This window comes from Vanrija albida (assembly GCF_041260175.1).
Source record: "Vanrija albida strain AlHP1 chromosome Unknown contig_4, whole genome shotgun sequence".
Classification (NCBI taxonomy): Eukaryota; Fungi; Basidiomycota; class Tremellomycetes; order Trichosporonales; family Trichosporonaceae; genus Vanrija; species Vanrija albida.
In genome coordinates, this window is record NW_027191423.1 from 2,531,674 (window position 1) to 2,547,331 (window position 15,658).

Consider the following 15,658-nt stretch of genomic DNA (forward strand, 5'->3'; position numbering starts at 1 on the left):
AGAAAGAACAACCTACGTGTTAGTTAATCAACAGAGTTTCTGTCGCCTCTAGTGTCCCTGGCGCCATGCATGCCACCATCCAATGTGTGGGGTAATGACTTTCAGTGGAGGAAAGCAATCCGAGTATCAGGACAATCACTGTGCCAACGCAATCTGCATACCGCTTCAAATATCCACTATCCCCAGTCAAAGAATCACCCCAAACACAGTGAAGACCAGAAAGTTTCATTAGTGTGCAAATTTCAATAGGTTTTATTAATCAAAATGTGACAATTGTTGAAATCGTTCCTACCATGAGTTTGAATGTCTGCAGAGGACATTTAGATTATGAACAATCCAACAGTATCAATTTCCAACGCACCACGTTCTATCAGACACGGTAGGTGAGAGGATCTTTAACACAGCTCGATGCCAAAAAAAGGCCAAAGAGTACCAGACACCACTGCATCAGACTACCTCTAACAGGCTAGGTGGCTGGCCCAGGTCATGGCTTCATAGCGTTTCGAACAGGCAATGATTGCGTCGGAGTCTGACTGACACTGATGGTCTTCAGGACGAGGCAAACCTACTTCATGAAAGGGTCATGTTAAAGAAGAGCAAACCAACCTTGCAAGAATTTTCTGCGAGCAATTCACAAAGCATCCTGAAAGTTCCGTCTTATCTTTTCGCGACATCTGGTCAGTTGCATGTGACTCAATTGCAATGTAATGTCATTCGCGACATCCTTTGCTATGTATGTTGGGGTGAGGCTTATTGCCAGGACATTTGCACCTCCAATTGGACACTGCTTGGCCTAACAGAATCAAACCCCCCAACATGAGTTCCCGTTCCTCTTGTAGTACGCACCCACTCCTTTGCCGCCACACGCAGATCGCTTTCCCATGTTCTGCACCTTATTACCGGCATGTGAAACGTTGCACCATGTATGAGAACCATTGCCAATGTTGATAATAAAGATTAGCGGAGAGAAAGATGGGGGAGATAAGGAAATCACCCCCGCAGCCTCCTCTGGAATGAAGAGGCGTGATGACAGCTTTTTTGATCACCTTTTAGTCCGAGGAAACGCATGCATACACGTGCGGTGGACGCAATCGACTTGAGATGCGAAGCTCAATCAATGACCGAGGGGTGAAAGAATTGATTTCCTTTTGTGTTCTCAACTGTCCCCGCACTCAGACATCTAATCCCCGTTGCTGCCGCTGAAATTGGGTATGTTGGCGTCCACGCAAGCGAATTGTAAGCCCTGGGTGGTTTTTTGCATGCATTCGGCATTGATTGTGGGTGGTTGAGGGACTTTCAACAATTGTCAAAATTTCATTAGGAAATCCTAATGAAATGTCCTTGCTAATGACGCTTGGTCAAAACAAAACTACCAACCCCGACGTCTTCGGATAACGGAGAGGGTAGCTGTACAATGGCTGCAATGGCAGCGGACCGCATGCAGCTATCGGGATCGGTGGTCCACCGTGCGCTGAAGGCAGGTAGAAAGAGAAATTGTCAATGGGCATACTCGACTTGTGGCCAACCGAAGATAGCTTCATCAGAATACGATAGTGTGACCTCGTTTTCTTGCATATGAGAAGCTTACTCCTCATGCATCCACTGGGATTTGGTGGTAATGCAGAGAGAAGTGGTGTTCAGACGTCTGTGCATGTGCACATTCACACAGTAGCTACACTTCGCCACGACAAAGACGTCACAGAGTGTGGCATCGTTGGTCGCACCGTACGTCACCGGTGACTCATCCAGTTGCTAGCTGTTCATGATACATGCCAACAGTATGTATCTTTCCTAGCGGCATAGGGGCTATGGTACCGGAGTGCTACTTGGCGGTGAATACCAGTCCAGGCACGCGCCGTGGAATGCACGCATTTGCCCCCTTCCCACCACCGAAACCAAAGATTCGCTCATACCAACTATCAAACCAACTAGTGTAGTTTGTAGGTTAATGAGATATGTAGCATGGTGTGACGGTCAATGGCTGTGAGCAAGTCGTAGCATGATTGTATGAGGTGACGCGACGCGGTTAGTTCGTACGACAGACTCGAATTGCGCGCGTACGCCATGGGGTGCGTGTATCGATATTCACCGGCTACTTGACCGTATTTTACAATGTAATGTATTTTCAGGCGTCAAACTTCGCTGCACGCACACGTTGTGTTAATTGCACGCGTTTCCCCTCAGCTGCCACCACCCAAAAACCCAAAGGCGCCAAAACTTTGCGAGGTCGCGTCAAAATAACACGTCCGGCACTCTCTCCCCCACATTGTGCCTCCAAATGTTCATGACGCCGACCAGAGGCGAAGGGACAGCCCTCAAACACACCATCCATCACCACAGACCCAGGGGCAGTCACCAGAGCTGGCTTTGTATGTCAGCAATTCGCACCTTGCGCGTTGAGACGGGATCAAAGGCGTGCACATAACATGACGCGTGGGTGCAGCAAAGTTTGACGTTTTGAGGAGGCAGCTGCTTTCTATTTCGAACCACCCTGTCCCAACATACTTACTCAGCAAGTGGCTTTACAGTGTCAGTTGTAGTCAGTCACCTGAGGCCGAGTTGCCACCGAGCTCCTGCACCTATCTTGAACGTGTCCACAACTTCACTTGTCCTTTGAACAGAGCAACTTGACGAAAGCATGTGCAAGCGAGACACAGTATTCAAGGTTAAACAGAGCTACTCTGTGGTGAAAATGTGTCGAACCATAAAGCACCTCAAAGTTGAAAGCGGATTTGGCCGATTTCGAGTCAATTTTACAGCGAGATAGGCTGAAACAGTGCCAGAGCCACATCATTCAGTACTGAGAATCTGTATCTCAACCCGTGTCGTGCTGACCAACATCAGCGTGTCTTCTATACGCCGAATACCGGCGCAAACCGTACGCACTGGCCCCAGTCACCACCAATCATTACATTGTGATGTTACAACCACCCAGTAATCAATTCCCCCTCCACAGGCGCATCCATACCTTTGACACTTGAGGGAAAGCCAAGCGAAAATGACAACGAGGGTGTTCGAGCCCTCCGTCAGTTTAAGGACACCAACATTGAGGGTTGTTAAAAGATCAGCAATATCGCGTGCCGATCTCCACTACTCGTGCATGTGCATGCTCATTTCACGGTCATTTATACGCGCAACGATGCTGGGCCTATTTGAAAGCCCAACGGAGAGCATTGGCCATTGGGTTCACAGGTGTGACAGGGTAGGCGGCCATCTGGGCTTCAATCCCATCGACTTTCCCTTCCGCGGCATAAGTGTTCTGCCTCAAATGCCGCATGCTACTGACTGGGCGGTCCTGGAGGTTGGAGTACTTGCTTCTGGTGCCGCCGCAGGAGGATATCTAGGTCTACCCTCTCATGGTGGTTGGTCTATGTATGGTACGGCTTCCTTAATAATCGCGTCGTGGACGGAAAGGCGGCGCATAAGAGAAAGCGAGGGCCAACCGTTGACATTTACACGGCAGCCTCCGCCAACCTCACGAGGGGCTAGAATGCCTTCAAAGGGACCTCCCAACGCCATGCCCTTCCTCCACAACACCATCGTTGCTCCCAACCGTCAACAGGTTGAATGACGAGCTGAACCCAACAATGGACCCGTTGAGGACACGGCTTCAAGACGTTTTTGGTAAGCGTCACCCGAGTCATCTCCTCCCATCATCATAGGACCTCGGTACAAGTGGCAACGTAGCCCTCTATGCTATCCATCTACCACTGAGGTTGCGTCAAAGACGTCTGTCAAGCCCAACTGACTGCTTCTTCGAAAGACTCCTCGATCCCATGCCTGCACGGCGAGATGAGCAGAGGCAGCTATTGTCAATGGCTCTGCGATCTGTACAACAAGAGTCCGTGCAGTTGCTTCATGCTGGCTTCGAGCTGCCACTGCACCGCACGCACTCACCCAGGAAACGGTTGCTAGAATTCACAGGGGCGGAATGCAACCTTCACTGTGCGAAGTGGTGTTAGTCGTGAGCAGGTGGCAATGTGAGAACCCATGGGTGGGCCGGATATGGGAGCCCTCCCTCGCGCCTCGAGGGTGGAGACCTCATGATCTCAATGTGCTCCACCCAAGGCTGACACTGACATTTCAGCAGTGAATCACTTGCTACGGATGCACGGGGACACAGATGAAGGGATGGCGACATAGAATGGTACTGGAGGGCCGCCTAACCACTGATCAACTATTGAGCGGATCGCCCCTTCGGGCCTTCTTTGTTATCATGAGAGTGGACCTACATGTTTGGACTGTCTCGCGCCTGGAGGCACAGAGACCAGGGAACGCTTCAACCGGTGAATGCGCCGTCTATTTGCGGTATCATTCGGAATGCTCATTGCAGCCTGACAGGGCACCAAGGAGGCCGAAAGATCGAGTGAGGAGAGCAGTGACAATAGATTACGGGCATCGCAGTGGCAAGCTGATGCTCATTCTGCCTGCCTCTTGGTTACGTCGAGCCAACTTGGCTGAGCGCTCAAGCGCATCGTCGTCACCGGCGGTAGCAGCCGAGGAAGCCGAGATATCAAAGCGTCGAGCACGTTGAATGGTGCCTCGATCGGCGTTTTGGCGAGCCACGCTTGGCTTTGATCCTGAGGGTGGAGGTGGAGGTAGAGTCCGAGGGACAGATCACGCACGAATGTCGCCATTGCTCTGTCCTCGACGTTGCCACATTGTCAGACGATACGACCGACCAGCATTGACAGAAATAACAATGCTTGGACGACTGTCTCGAGGAGTTCTTCAACACTGTGTTCATCGCCTTTGTCTCTACGTAACATGACGGTCGATATCGACAAGCCCAAGGTTCTCATCATCGGCGCAGGTCCAGCGTGAGTCCCGACACAGCGAGTGGTTGTGTTTCTGACCGGAGGCAGAGGGCTCGGTGCCATCGAACAGTTCCTCTCCAAGGGGTTCGACGTAGTCGCCTTTGATGCTCGGTCGAGGATTGGTGGCTTGTGGGCAGACTTCGATGCCACCCCTCCAGAAGCCGTCGTGACTTTCGACGAGTATGGTCAGCCTATCGTCCTGTCCGAGAATGAGCACAAGGGACTTCTTGCTCCCGCCCCGACACCGATGTATGCCGGTGTCATCGCAAACACGCCGAGGGTGAGTTGGTGATCGAGGTCCAGGTCCAGCAACTCACCCTCTAAGGACATCATGACCTACAGGCAGCACCCCTATCCTCCGAACACTCCGTTCCTGCCGACGTACAAGCAAATGAAAGCCTATCAGGAGCGGTACGCCGAGAAGTACCTGCCCTTTATTCGCCACAATCGCATTGTCACTCGCGTGCGATACACTCCTTCCGATCATGCCCCTGCGACGCCTGATGGCAGGCGGAGGAAATGGCTGGTTGAGTGGACTCCGACGGCGACGTCAGGCCTGCCAGATGTCGGCACCCCTTATGAGGAGCAATTCGACAACATCGTGGTTGCCAACGGAAGCGACTCACGGCCCTATGTTCCTTACATCGCGGGTCTGTGGGACTGGAAGGGCCAAATCACCCACTCTCGATGGTACCGACGCGCAGAGGACTTTGCCAACAAGGTAGGAGTTGTTCGGGTGATGCGGGATCTGTGACTGACAGTCTCTCCCTTCCAGACGGTGCTCGTGGTCGGGTCTGGTTCCTCGTCTGCCGACATTGTCCGCGAATTGGGCATGACGTTTGTCGAGGGCAAGGACGCCAAGCCGAAGAAGGTATATCGGTCCATTCGCAGTGAGCCACGTCTGGATGCCCAGCTGGACAAGGGCTGGAAGGATCACATCCACACGATTGGGAGCATCGACCAGGCATGGGCTCCTTCTGCTGGATCACCCGCTGGACGTCTTCGGACTGTCGATGGCGTTGAGCTTGACGATGTTGACGTGAGTGACTGGTGCCGGGTCGCAGATCACGTCGCTAACCATATGCTCCTGCTCCAGGTGATCATCTTTGCCACGTCTTACGTAGTGAGGTTCGAGTTCCTTCGTCCCGCCGATGAGCCGTTCGCCAGTCATCCGATAATCCATTACCCTCAGCCGCCAAAGGGGTCTCCTCGCCCTCCACCAGAGCTTGTGGGCAAGTCCACCTACGAGGGCGGTCTTCGTGCACACAACTTGGACAGCTTCCAGGTGTTCTACCTCCCAGACCCGACGATCGCCTTCCTTCTTTTGCACGCAGAGGCCATCTCGTGGCCCTTCGCCGAGCTTCAGGCCCATGCTGTAGCAACGTACTGGTCCAGCTCGAAGCCTGCCAAGCTTGTTCAGCACCCTGACGAGGCCAACGAAGCCCACAGCGTTGTTGTCCTCGGCCACCCAGCAGAGTATGTGCTCACCTGCGCGTATCCGTGGGCCCTGTAACTGACTGATTAGGTTTGACTATGCCACGAAACTCCTTGCCTTCATCGGTGAGGGTGGGCCTGAGGAAGTGACGAGCGAGGGCAAGTGGGGCGAATGGGCAGACTGGAAGAAGCGCATCAGGGAGTTTGGACACTCCAAGTTCTCACCTGTCGCTGCCCGAGAAGAAGCTCAAGGTGTATTCCGAACGCCGTTCATCGTCGACGACGAAGAGCTTGCGAAGTTGACCTCCTAGACTGGAGAGGTCCGTCTTGGTCTGAAGGGTGGATAGATTAAGCCTCTGTCTCCACGACATGAACACCGGGCACCCTGTCTCTCAAACACATTGGTTCTCCTTGTGAAGGATATGCATATGATACAGTTCAGACTTCTCTTGGTTCTAAGCCGAAAATTCAACCTTGCCTAACAACTTCGTGCGCTTCTCGCTGTCTGCAAACAGTGCCCGAATCAGCTTGGCAAGCTCGTCGGGGGTGAAGTCCACCAAGGAGCCGTTCTCAAACAGATAGGTGATGTCCACCAGGTTCGCTCCCTGCATGTTTGTCAGCAGCAATACGGTGGGAGGCTATGGTACACTCACAAGAAGCTCATTCACATAGCAGAGCTTGAGCCAGTGGGGCACAAAGGTGGGAATGCTTGAAACCTGTGGTTTCATTAGAACGTCCCTTCCTGCCAGTTTGGCGCTCACATCGTCGGTGTTGCTCTTAAACAACTGCTCCAGGCTTTCAATGCGACCCAGCAGCAAGCCGATTCTAGTCGACTCCACTTCGGTGATATCGTCCATTGCCAACACATCGTCGAGGAAGGTGTTGCAGACTTCTTCGATCACCAGGCCGAGGAACTGGAAATAACGAGGAGCCTCGACAACGCTCTGTGATTCCGTGTTAGCTTACACACCATCGGCAGCCACACTACACCAACCTCGGTCTGTTTCGCCAAATTCTCCACAAACTCTACCAGCTGCTGGATGGCCACTTGAGCGTTGGCAAAGACAGTTTCGTCAGCGGTATCGACAAGTCTGTTGACAACCTTGAGAAGCGCCGAGACGTGCGCTATTTGGTCCTCTGCGCATGCCAAGAACAGGGTCCTCCCTGCCGCCTTGAACCTCTCCGAAACGTCGCTGACAGTCGGCAAAGCGGTGACACCCTGCGACTCGTGAAGGCCATTTCCGATGTACGTGAAGTCGTTCCCGAGTTGTAACGTGGCAGCGGGAGTGGACTTCAGGTGGGCTGCATGGGCGACAGGCGTGGTGGCACGAATAAAGTCGAGAACTTCGGCAAGTTGACCCTCTAAACGACTGCCCGAGCTCGCAAAAGACGAATGCGTGAACCTTAGAAGAGAGTCAGCTTGGATGCGAAAGGGAGACAGGCAGCCTTACTGGAGTTTAGAGAAGCCGTCAATGTCGTTGGCCAAATCTCCTGCCATTGCCAGCACCTCGTCGCATATTGTGGAAATGCGGTAGGTCGGCTTGCTGGCTGTTGAACCTACCGTCACCACTGTCTTCACTGCATTGGAAGGTGGTGATGGTGCTCTGGGGCTGGGCTGGGCGGCTCCATACTGTTCGACATGATCCAATCGTTCCTCAGAAGGCGGTGTTGGTTTGGACCCCACCTTCTTCCCCAAGCGTCGGGCCTCCTTGACAGGCTTCTTGGGCACGACAGGCTGTGGAACTGTCGGTGACTCGTCGTCAAAGCCCCAGCCGTCGTTCTCCTCTGCATCATTCTGTGCGAGGGTAGCAGTGCCTTTCGTTGCCGGTTGGTCGTCATCAGCGTCAAATCCCCAGCCATCGCCGTCTTCGGGTTCCGATAAGTCGCCCTCCTCTGTGGGGATTGATGGCGAGATAGTGTCCTTGACGTTGACAGCGTTGAGGTTGTCGACAGCCTTGGCGTCGTCAACAACCTCGACGTCGACGACCTTCCATGCCCAGTGGGCCCAGCCTTCGTAGACAAGACGTCTTGCCCGACGAAGCAACTCTCGTTGGCGTTCAAGAATCCAACGCTCTCCCGCACCGGAGGCCAGAAAGTCCCCCAGGACGGTTGCAGAGCTTGATTCGCCAGCGAGCTGTTCCTCCCACTGAGCTGATTGGCGTACCAGCTCGACCCAAGCCGGAAGGAGTGCCGTTGAAGTCGGCATTGCCGGCAGAAGCAGATGCTCCAAAACGTAGCGGAAGGATTCACCTCGGATCTCTGAGACAAACTGCTGCTGAGCCAAAGCTTCAGACTCATCGGACGGCGTAGGGTACACCTGGTTTCCGATGAACAGCAGGACATCCTTCAAGTTGCAAACAATGTCGATCGGTTGTTGATGCGGATTTGCACTGAGCTGCAGCGTATCCACTGACGAGGACTTGGTCTGCTCCACATTTGAGGCTACTCCATCCACAAGTGGATGGATAACGGCTCGAAGAAGGCGCGCTTGCAGGTCCCGTAGGAGTGGAGGCAAGATACCCAGTCTTGACAGGGCTGTGAACAGCTGCGATACCGAGTAGGGTTGATTGCTTGCCTCGGCGGTCGGCTTTGATGGCGGCGTGAGGCGGGGAACTTGACATTCAGCCTTGCCATCTCTCTACACTCACGACGTGGTGCCGATAAGTGGACTTCTTTCGTAACCTGAATCCGCGGTCCACTGGTGGAGATGCCCTCCGTGACGGAGATGGCTCCGGCCCAGGCATTGGAGAGCTGCTCGGAAGCCATAGTCCTTAACAGATCATGCCTGCTCTAAACCATGTCAGAGGAGCACTTCCAATCTTGGAGCAAGAGTCAGCTTACCCTGATGGCGGACGCAACAGCAGTATCGATACCACCAACATTGGGTGATTGGGCGTGCTCGAGTTGGGCGAGAAACGCTTCATCAGCCCCATGCCCGGTCCACATGGCGTCTTCCAGATCGACCAATCCATCGTATTGTTTCTTTATCGATGCCAGGGTCGAAGCGGTAAGGTTGGCGACTGCTGCCTCGTGAAGGTAAGTCTGTCGTGACACGGCCGCGTCGATAAGAGGTGTGAGAGAGGTGGCATGCTGGAACCGTCAGAAAAAGCAGTCAGATTGGCCCACTTACAGAGGCGTCTAGAATATCGAACTGACGCTCCACCGACTGCAGGGAGTCGTCAATGGAGACAGAGGCTGTTGCAAGGGCCTGCCCGGATGTCACCTGGTCGGCGATGCTATTCCGATGGGTTCTGACCAGCGAATGCAGGGCTCCCTGGTGCAAGTTAGTCACAGCCCACGCACACTAGGACAACCAACCTCCTCCGCATGAGCCTTCTCCTGTAGCTCCTGGGCATGCGTGGCGAGAGAGGCCGAGGTCGGGCGTCCACCCGCGGTAACAACAGTCGAGAGGGCTACGGCGGGGCCTGATGCTGCGTCTTCAGCCCCGGGAGAGCCGCTGGGCAAAATGACGGCGCCCATCGGATATGAGAGTATCTGAGATATCTCTGGCGGCCGCTTTTTTAGTCGCCCGCTGGGGATTCCGGGTATTGAGAGATGGAAAGACGAGTAGAGCGAGAGGGAGAGAATGGATGTGATGACGACTGACGCGGGGTGAGCTGGCACTTTGGTGTTTCCCCGCATTTTTACCCCGCATCCACTGTTGATTTCGGAGGCAATACAAGTCGCCAACTGGTTCAGACTCATTCATGGTCGACCTTCTTGTCTTCGCTTTGTTTACTCGTCTCTCTTTCAACTCTCCACATCGACTTGCAGTTCGCCCACCATCAGCAAGCATCGGCACAATGGATATCGATAAGATGTTCAAGCTACCCGCCATGCCTCCTGGCAAGGCTGGCTCCAAGCGAAAGCTTCCCGACCTCCCTTCAGCAGGTAAGCCTTTGAACCTCCCCTCCTTCCGTCCTCCTTCTCACACCTATGCCAGATTCAGAAGCTCTCAAGCGATTTAGACCAGACGAGAGTTCTGGTGCATCTGAGGGTGCTGCCCCAGTTCGTTCAGTTGACCGCTCGGCTCGGGTTGAAGACGAGAGTGAGGACACAGGTAGGTTGCTCCAGTTGGGGACTTTGTGGTCGGTCTACTTGACTCACGCGCATTCCTTCAATCAGGAGCACCCAGCGGGAATGGCTACGACCAGGACAACTCGGATCCAGAGGATGATGAAGGCAGGTTCTTTGGAGGAGGTCTCAATGATGAGCAAAATGTGAGCGAGCCGCTGTTGCGTGTGGAGCTGGCTCCTGACATCCACAGCAAATCCTTGATATCTTCGACAAGGCAACCGACGATCAGGAGGTTGGTGACGAGCTCAGGAAGCATGCTTAGCAATATCAGGTCGCAGCCATGACCCTGCCGGCTCTCAGGCGGATGGCTGGTCAGTTCGAACGAACTGTCACGAGGAATGCCGAGCAGCGCGGCAAGTATCCTGACGACCCAACCAAGTACGTCATGCTTGAAGCTCAGACAACGGGCAAATACACTGACACTGTTCAAGATTCATCGACTCCGAATCCGATTTGGACGCGACCCTTAAGCGGTTTCTGCCTCTCACCCAGAACCCAACGGTCTTCTACCCCGAGTTGGTCAAGGGCGGAACCATCACTCTGTTGGTCAGCCTCCTGAGTCACGAGAACACCGATATCGCCATCGACGTCGTGGAGGTGTTGCAGGAGCTCACCGACGAGGATGTTGGCGCCCAGGATGACTTGAGCGACGACGACGACCTTGTCAACGAGAAGGCCGAGGGTTCTTCGGAGACTCGACTGGCAATGGCTGAGCTGATTGATTCCTTGGTGAGTGGTCCTGGCATTCTGTCGCCAACACCAGCCATAGCTAACGATGACCTAGATTGCCAACTCAGTGTTCGAGTTGCTGGTGTCTAATCTGAATCGACTCGACGAGAAAGAGGACACAGACCGTCAAGGTGTCTTCTCCATCTTAGGGGTCTTTGAGAACCTGCTATCTTTCATGCCGCCTCTGGCGGATGAGGTTGGATCAACAACACCTTTGTTGAAGTGGCTTCTGGATCGCATGTCTGTCGAGGCCTACGACAGCAACAAGCAGTATGCCTCGGAAATCCTGTCCATTCTCCTCCAAAGCAGCCGGGCGAACGCGTTGAAGGTCATCGAGATGGAGGGTGTCGACAAGCTGTTGACGATCCTATCGGTAAGTTTACATTGCATGTTTCCAGCACACTGACTCCCGTGCAGCAATACCGTCGACGGGACCCCCGTGAAGCAGAGGAGGAGGAGTTCATGGAAAACACCTTCAACTCACTGTGCTCCCTCGTCTCTCAGCCAGAAGGCAAGCAGCAATTTGTTGCTGCCGAGGGTGTTGAGCTGATGATCATGATGTTGAAGTGAGTCGAGCGTCTTGACAATACTGAGCTCCAGGGAAAATAAGATGGCCCGCGGTCGCGCGATCAAGGTGCTAGACTACGCACTTCAGCCAGCGGACGGAGCGCCAGCTTGCGAGCGGTTCGTCGAGATGCTGGGCCTGAAGACCTTGTTCTCGTCATTCATGGGGAAGGTTAGACAACCCCATTGGCAGAGTTGCTGACATTGCAGGCGGGAGACAAGAAGGGTCGCGCGCAAGCTGGGACGTTCGAAGAGGACGAGCACCTCCTGGGGATTATCGCCAGTCTGTTCACCAACCTGTCTTCAGATACTCCCCCTCGACTGCGGTTGATCGCCAAGTTTGTGGAGAAGGACTACGAGAAGATCGACCGGCTCCTGGAGCTCCGACGAGACGCAGAAGGTCGTCTGAGGACTGTCGATCGCCAGATCGCCGAACAACGAAAGGTCTGTGGATTGGTGACTCTCCGTCCTCTCCTGATTAACATCTACAGGACCTCGCTGCGGAAGGCGAGGATATCGACGAGAGCCAAGAGGACGAGTGGTACTTTGATCGCCTCTCCTCTGGCCTTTCCGCCGTCCAGAATGCTGATTATATCTTGGCTTGGATGTGTATGGAGGACGATGGTGTAGGTATCACCTGCGAGAACTCGAGCCCTGTTGATGGATGATAGGCCAAGCTTCACGCTGAAACCCTGCTGTCGAGGACCGGCCAGTCTCTTTCCGACGTCAACAAGATCCTGTCTGGTAAGAACTTGCACCGATCTCGTTAGCCGTGCCCACTGACCATGTCCCCCGCAGAAATGGCAGCACGAATTGAGGCCGACGATCAAGATGACGAGGAGTCAGTCCTTGCTCAGCAGAAGATGATCTTGGATCACCTGGTCGCTTTCCTCGGCAGTTCCTAAGCCAAGTGTGATGGCGTGCTACTATAGGCACACATGGAGAGGACATGCTGTCCGTCCGATACAGTACAACTATGAATGCATGGTATACAACATGTTTAGAACCCTCCAAGCCTCTTCTTTGTTGCCTTCTTCCGTATGGTTTTGGACACTGCTTCGGGTCGATCTCCGAAAGGCCCGCGCTCTGCTTGTGTCTGGGGGTATGGCTCAAAGGAACTGCGAGGAGGCGAGGGCTGCGATGCTGGTAGTGGTCGTGGAGGAGACGAGTGGTGCGAGACGGGAGCAACGCCTGTCGTCCTCAGGTAGTCATTCTCCACCAGTGGCCGAAGTTGAGGCACAGGGGCCACGACGACAGGCTGAGACTGGTGCACCCTAACAGAAGGGAGAGGTCGAATCGGTCTACTGTTTTGATGTGATGTCGGTGCTGTGCTGGAATGCGATGACCAAGTTTGTGGCATGCTCCAGGTAAACGTGTTCGGGTCACTGCCAACATGCCACTGCTGGAGGAATTGATTGATATCATTGAAGTCGAATGCTTGGCCTTCATGTTCAGTGTTTTGAAGCGAGTGTTTAGGCTTCAGCACTCCAAACTGCGGAGGATCGGCCTGCCGTTCTTGAAGGCTGAGCAGGCCCGCCGCTTCCGCAAACAAGTCGTCTGGCGTTGCTCTCTCAACCTCTCTCTGGACAACATCATCCATGGACAGGATGATTCTCGACAGAGACAGGTCGGCAAGTAGTCGTTGAGACTCCTCGTGATATGCTTGCTTTTGGAAAGGCGTCCGCTCCAATGTTGTCCCGCTTGTGGTGCGCTGCACACCGGTTCCAGAGTGCACGGCCCAAACCGATGAGAAGGTGCTGGCGAAGTCGACATCATCAAGTTTTGTGACTGTGTCGCGAGACACAGTACCGAGCTTCGGGAGCAGTGAAGATCGTGTGGTTGGAGCGGCGTCCATGTTGAGACTACGAGCCAGCTCGCCGCTTCACAGGTCGTTAGTATTGAAACTACACTCGGGGTTGTTGCACTACTCACGCAGTCAGCTTGTGCTCTGGCGGCGCCTCAAACTCTCGAATGTACTTCTGAAAGTCCGTGAGATCCAGGACAGCCGCAGGCTGAGCGAAGTCATTGATTTCTGGGCATGTTAGGATACCGTCAACTTTCCACCTCACCTGACCAGGCCCACCGCCCTTGCAGTACTTTACACCGAGTATCGGCCTTCTCAGCCGAGCTATCCCCAGCGAAGGCATAGGAAAGCCAATCGCCATCGTCGGAGACACCGTCTTCTTCCTGCTCAGAAGAAGGCAGAGGTCGTGGTATGGCAGGGACATTGGGATTTTCAAGTTTCTTCGCCAAGTTGAAGCTACTTGAGCGTGGTGCAGATGCCGATGTGGGCATTCGTGCCGCAATCAAACTCCCGTCTTTACCGAATCCAACCACAGGTGAGCCATTCAGAGGTAGAATGGTCAAGTCACGGAGATGATGACCTTGGTTAAGACCATGAATCAACCAGGGCGTTGTCACCACTGATACTGGGAGGGCGGTGGTCACTCGTATCGCCTCCGTAAGTTCCGATGACGGCGACGAGAGAATAATGGTCTCCCAGGCAGATAGGCCCTCATAGCCAAGGTGTGGGTTCTCGGGTTGAACAGTGATCTCAAGGTCCTTGACTCTGCCTGCTCCGTAGTCGTGAATCCAGCGAAACACTGGCGCTCCGAGCTGGTATTCGTCTATCCAGATGATCTCTCTTGTAGTCGCCACGCAGGTCAAGGCCGCCCCGCGTTGAGCAGCAGATTTGTCGATTGAGGTGAACTGTTGTGATTTATCACTGAGGGTCATGATTGTGGTTGACTGAGGCCGAGGGCCCTCGGTCTGTCTAGTTAGCACAATTTCTTCCCCTGGGACGTACTTCCAGATCAAGCATGTCCAATGTCCGCCGTGACAGAACAAGGACAGTTCCAGGACGGACTCCGAATGCTACCCGAAAGAAGCCATCCCCAGCTTGTGCCACTGAATCGCGGAGTTTCACCCTGTTGACCATCAGCATCTGACGGTGGACTGAGCGCAGACACTGACACCTTGTACGTCCTTTGAACTCGACCGTTGATCGTCTCTCGCTGTTCGGACCACAGCCAAACGGCACCGCCTTCATCGACGATGGCCGCTTTGCCCCACGACAGTGGGTCAAGAGCTACGTCGACATGACAGCGGCCTTCCGTTGACGACGGTGGCAGCTCGCCGATGGTTGCAACCGTGACGGGCAAGTCGTGTGTCGGGGAGACAAAGGAGGGATTGGGGACCACGCTCAGCATGTGGGTGGCCCCTGCAAGGCGGACCACTAAAGCAGTGGCACAGCCTACAATTCACGTGTCAGCCGGTGCGACCAGTACGGCTCATTAACTCACCATCTAGACGATGAGGAGACGTCAAAGACGAACAGACGATCTGCCGGATAGGGGTTTGGAACGCGTAGGCGAGATGGCTGGTGGGTGGTTGAGCATCCCGCTTCTTTCCTAGGGTTTGAGAAAACAGCATTATGCCTTCGCTTGTTAGTATCTGCTGAAGTTGGGCGTGCCAACTTACTGAGCAGTTGACCCACATCGCCACTAGGGCTGAGGAGCAGTATTGGTCTCTTGCGGATAGCCGGATTTTGAATCACTCCCAACAGCCTCCCATCAACACGCGCATTGAATGTCTCATTGTCGAGATCAGGATAGCTGTTTATGATCTCTTGGGAGACGATCTCAGCGATGACATCCGGCTCGTAGATGTCGGGGGTGTCATGAATGTACTTGGTCTGAGAGTGTTAGTGCTCCGCGCACCGGGATCTCACTCACAGAGGAGGCGATCAGCACCTGCAGAGGATGCTTTGCAGAGTGCTTCAGAGAGTCGGTGGATCCCGTTTGGATGACCTTCGGAGGCTCTATTTCGCTGGGAATCTGAACTGGGGTTGTCAGCTATTGCCGACAGGTCTGCCTTACCTCGAGCATTGACAGGCCAGTTCCAATACCACCGCCTATTCCGGGGTTCAAGGGCTGTGCTCGAATGACCACCGACTGTGTATAGCGGGACTGCGTCCTGGGGAGTCGCAGGTGGTGGTAGTGCGTGAACTTCTTCCTCTGGCAGCGGTTGCTTGCGCG

The 15,658-nt window shown here is 54.1% G+C and overlaps 4 protein-coding genes across 4 annotated transcripts; 2 read left to right on the forward strand and 2 right to left on the reverse strand.

Moving 5' to 3' along the window:
- Window positions 1-4,767: 4,767 nt before the first annotated feature.
- FMO1_3 (monooxygenase) lies at window positions 4,768-6,562 on the forward strand (the record flags this gene model as incomplete). The annotated part of the gene is made up of 6 exons (XM_069354212.1): window positions 4,768-4,820; window positions 4,866-5,097; window positions 5,143-5,538; window positions 5,593-5,856; window positions 5,914-6,293; window positions 6,343-6,562. 6 exons carry the CDS (start codon window positions 4,768-4,770, stop codon window positions 6,560-6,562), a joined length of 1,545 nt encoding a protein of 514 aa, XP_069208854.1.
- A 144-nt stretch (window positions 6,563-6,706) lies between these two features.
- Q8F55_005725 (uncharacterized protein) lies at window positions 6,707-9,731 on the reverse strand (the record flags this gene model as incomplete). The annotated part of the gene is made up of 9 exons (XM_069354213.1): window positions 6,707-6,856; window positions 6,905-6,967; window positions 7,013-7,195; window positions 7,246-7,654; window positions 7,703-8,261; window positions 8,900-9,041; window positions 9,093-9,341; window positions 9,382-9,525; window positions 9,570-9,731. The coding sequence occupies 9 exons, from the start codon at window positions 9,729-9,731 to the stop codon at window positions 6,707-6,709; spliced, it is 2,061 nt and encodes a 686-aa protein (XP_069208855.1).
- Window positions 9,732-10,054: 323 nt separating this feature from the next.
- On the forward strand, window positions 10,055-12,526 carry Q8F55_005726 (uncharacterized protein; the record flags this gene model as incomplete). Its single annotated transcript, XM_069354214.1, has 13 exons — window positions 10,055-10,142; window positions 10,195-10,311; window positions 10,377-10,471; window positions 10,519-10,560; window positions 10,600-10,706; window positions 10,760-11,057; window positions 11,113-11,430; window positions 11,475-11,623; window positions 11,658-11,793; window positions 11,832-12,065; window positions 12,113-12,247; window positions 12,293-12,365; window positions 12,420-12,526. The coding sequence occupies 13 exons, from the start codon at window positions 10,055-10,057 to the stop codon at window positions 12,524-12,526; spliced, it is 1,899 nt and encodes a 632-aa protein (XP_069208856.1).
- Window positions 12,527-13,100: 574 nt separating this feature from the next.
- Window positions 13,101-15,508, reverse strand: Q8F55_005727 (uncharacterized protein; the record flags this gene model as incomplete). Its single annotated transcript, XM_069354215.1, has 10 exons — window positions 13,101-13,144; window positions 13,341-13,501; window positions 13,554-13,653; window positions 13,705-13,717; window positions 14,428-14,548; window positions 14,595-14,874; window positions 14,924-15,058; window positions 15,102-15,315; window positions 15,356-15,457; window positions 15,500-15,508. The coding sequence occupies 10 exons, from the start codon at window positions 15,506-15,508 to the stop codon at window positions 13,101-13,103; spliced, it is 1,179 nt and encodes a 392-aa protein (XP_069208857.1).
- Window positions 15,509-15,658: the final 150 nt, after the last annotated feature.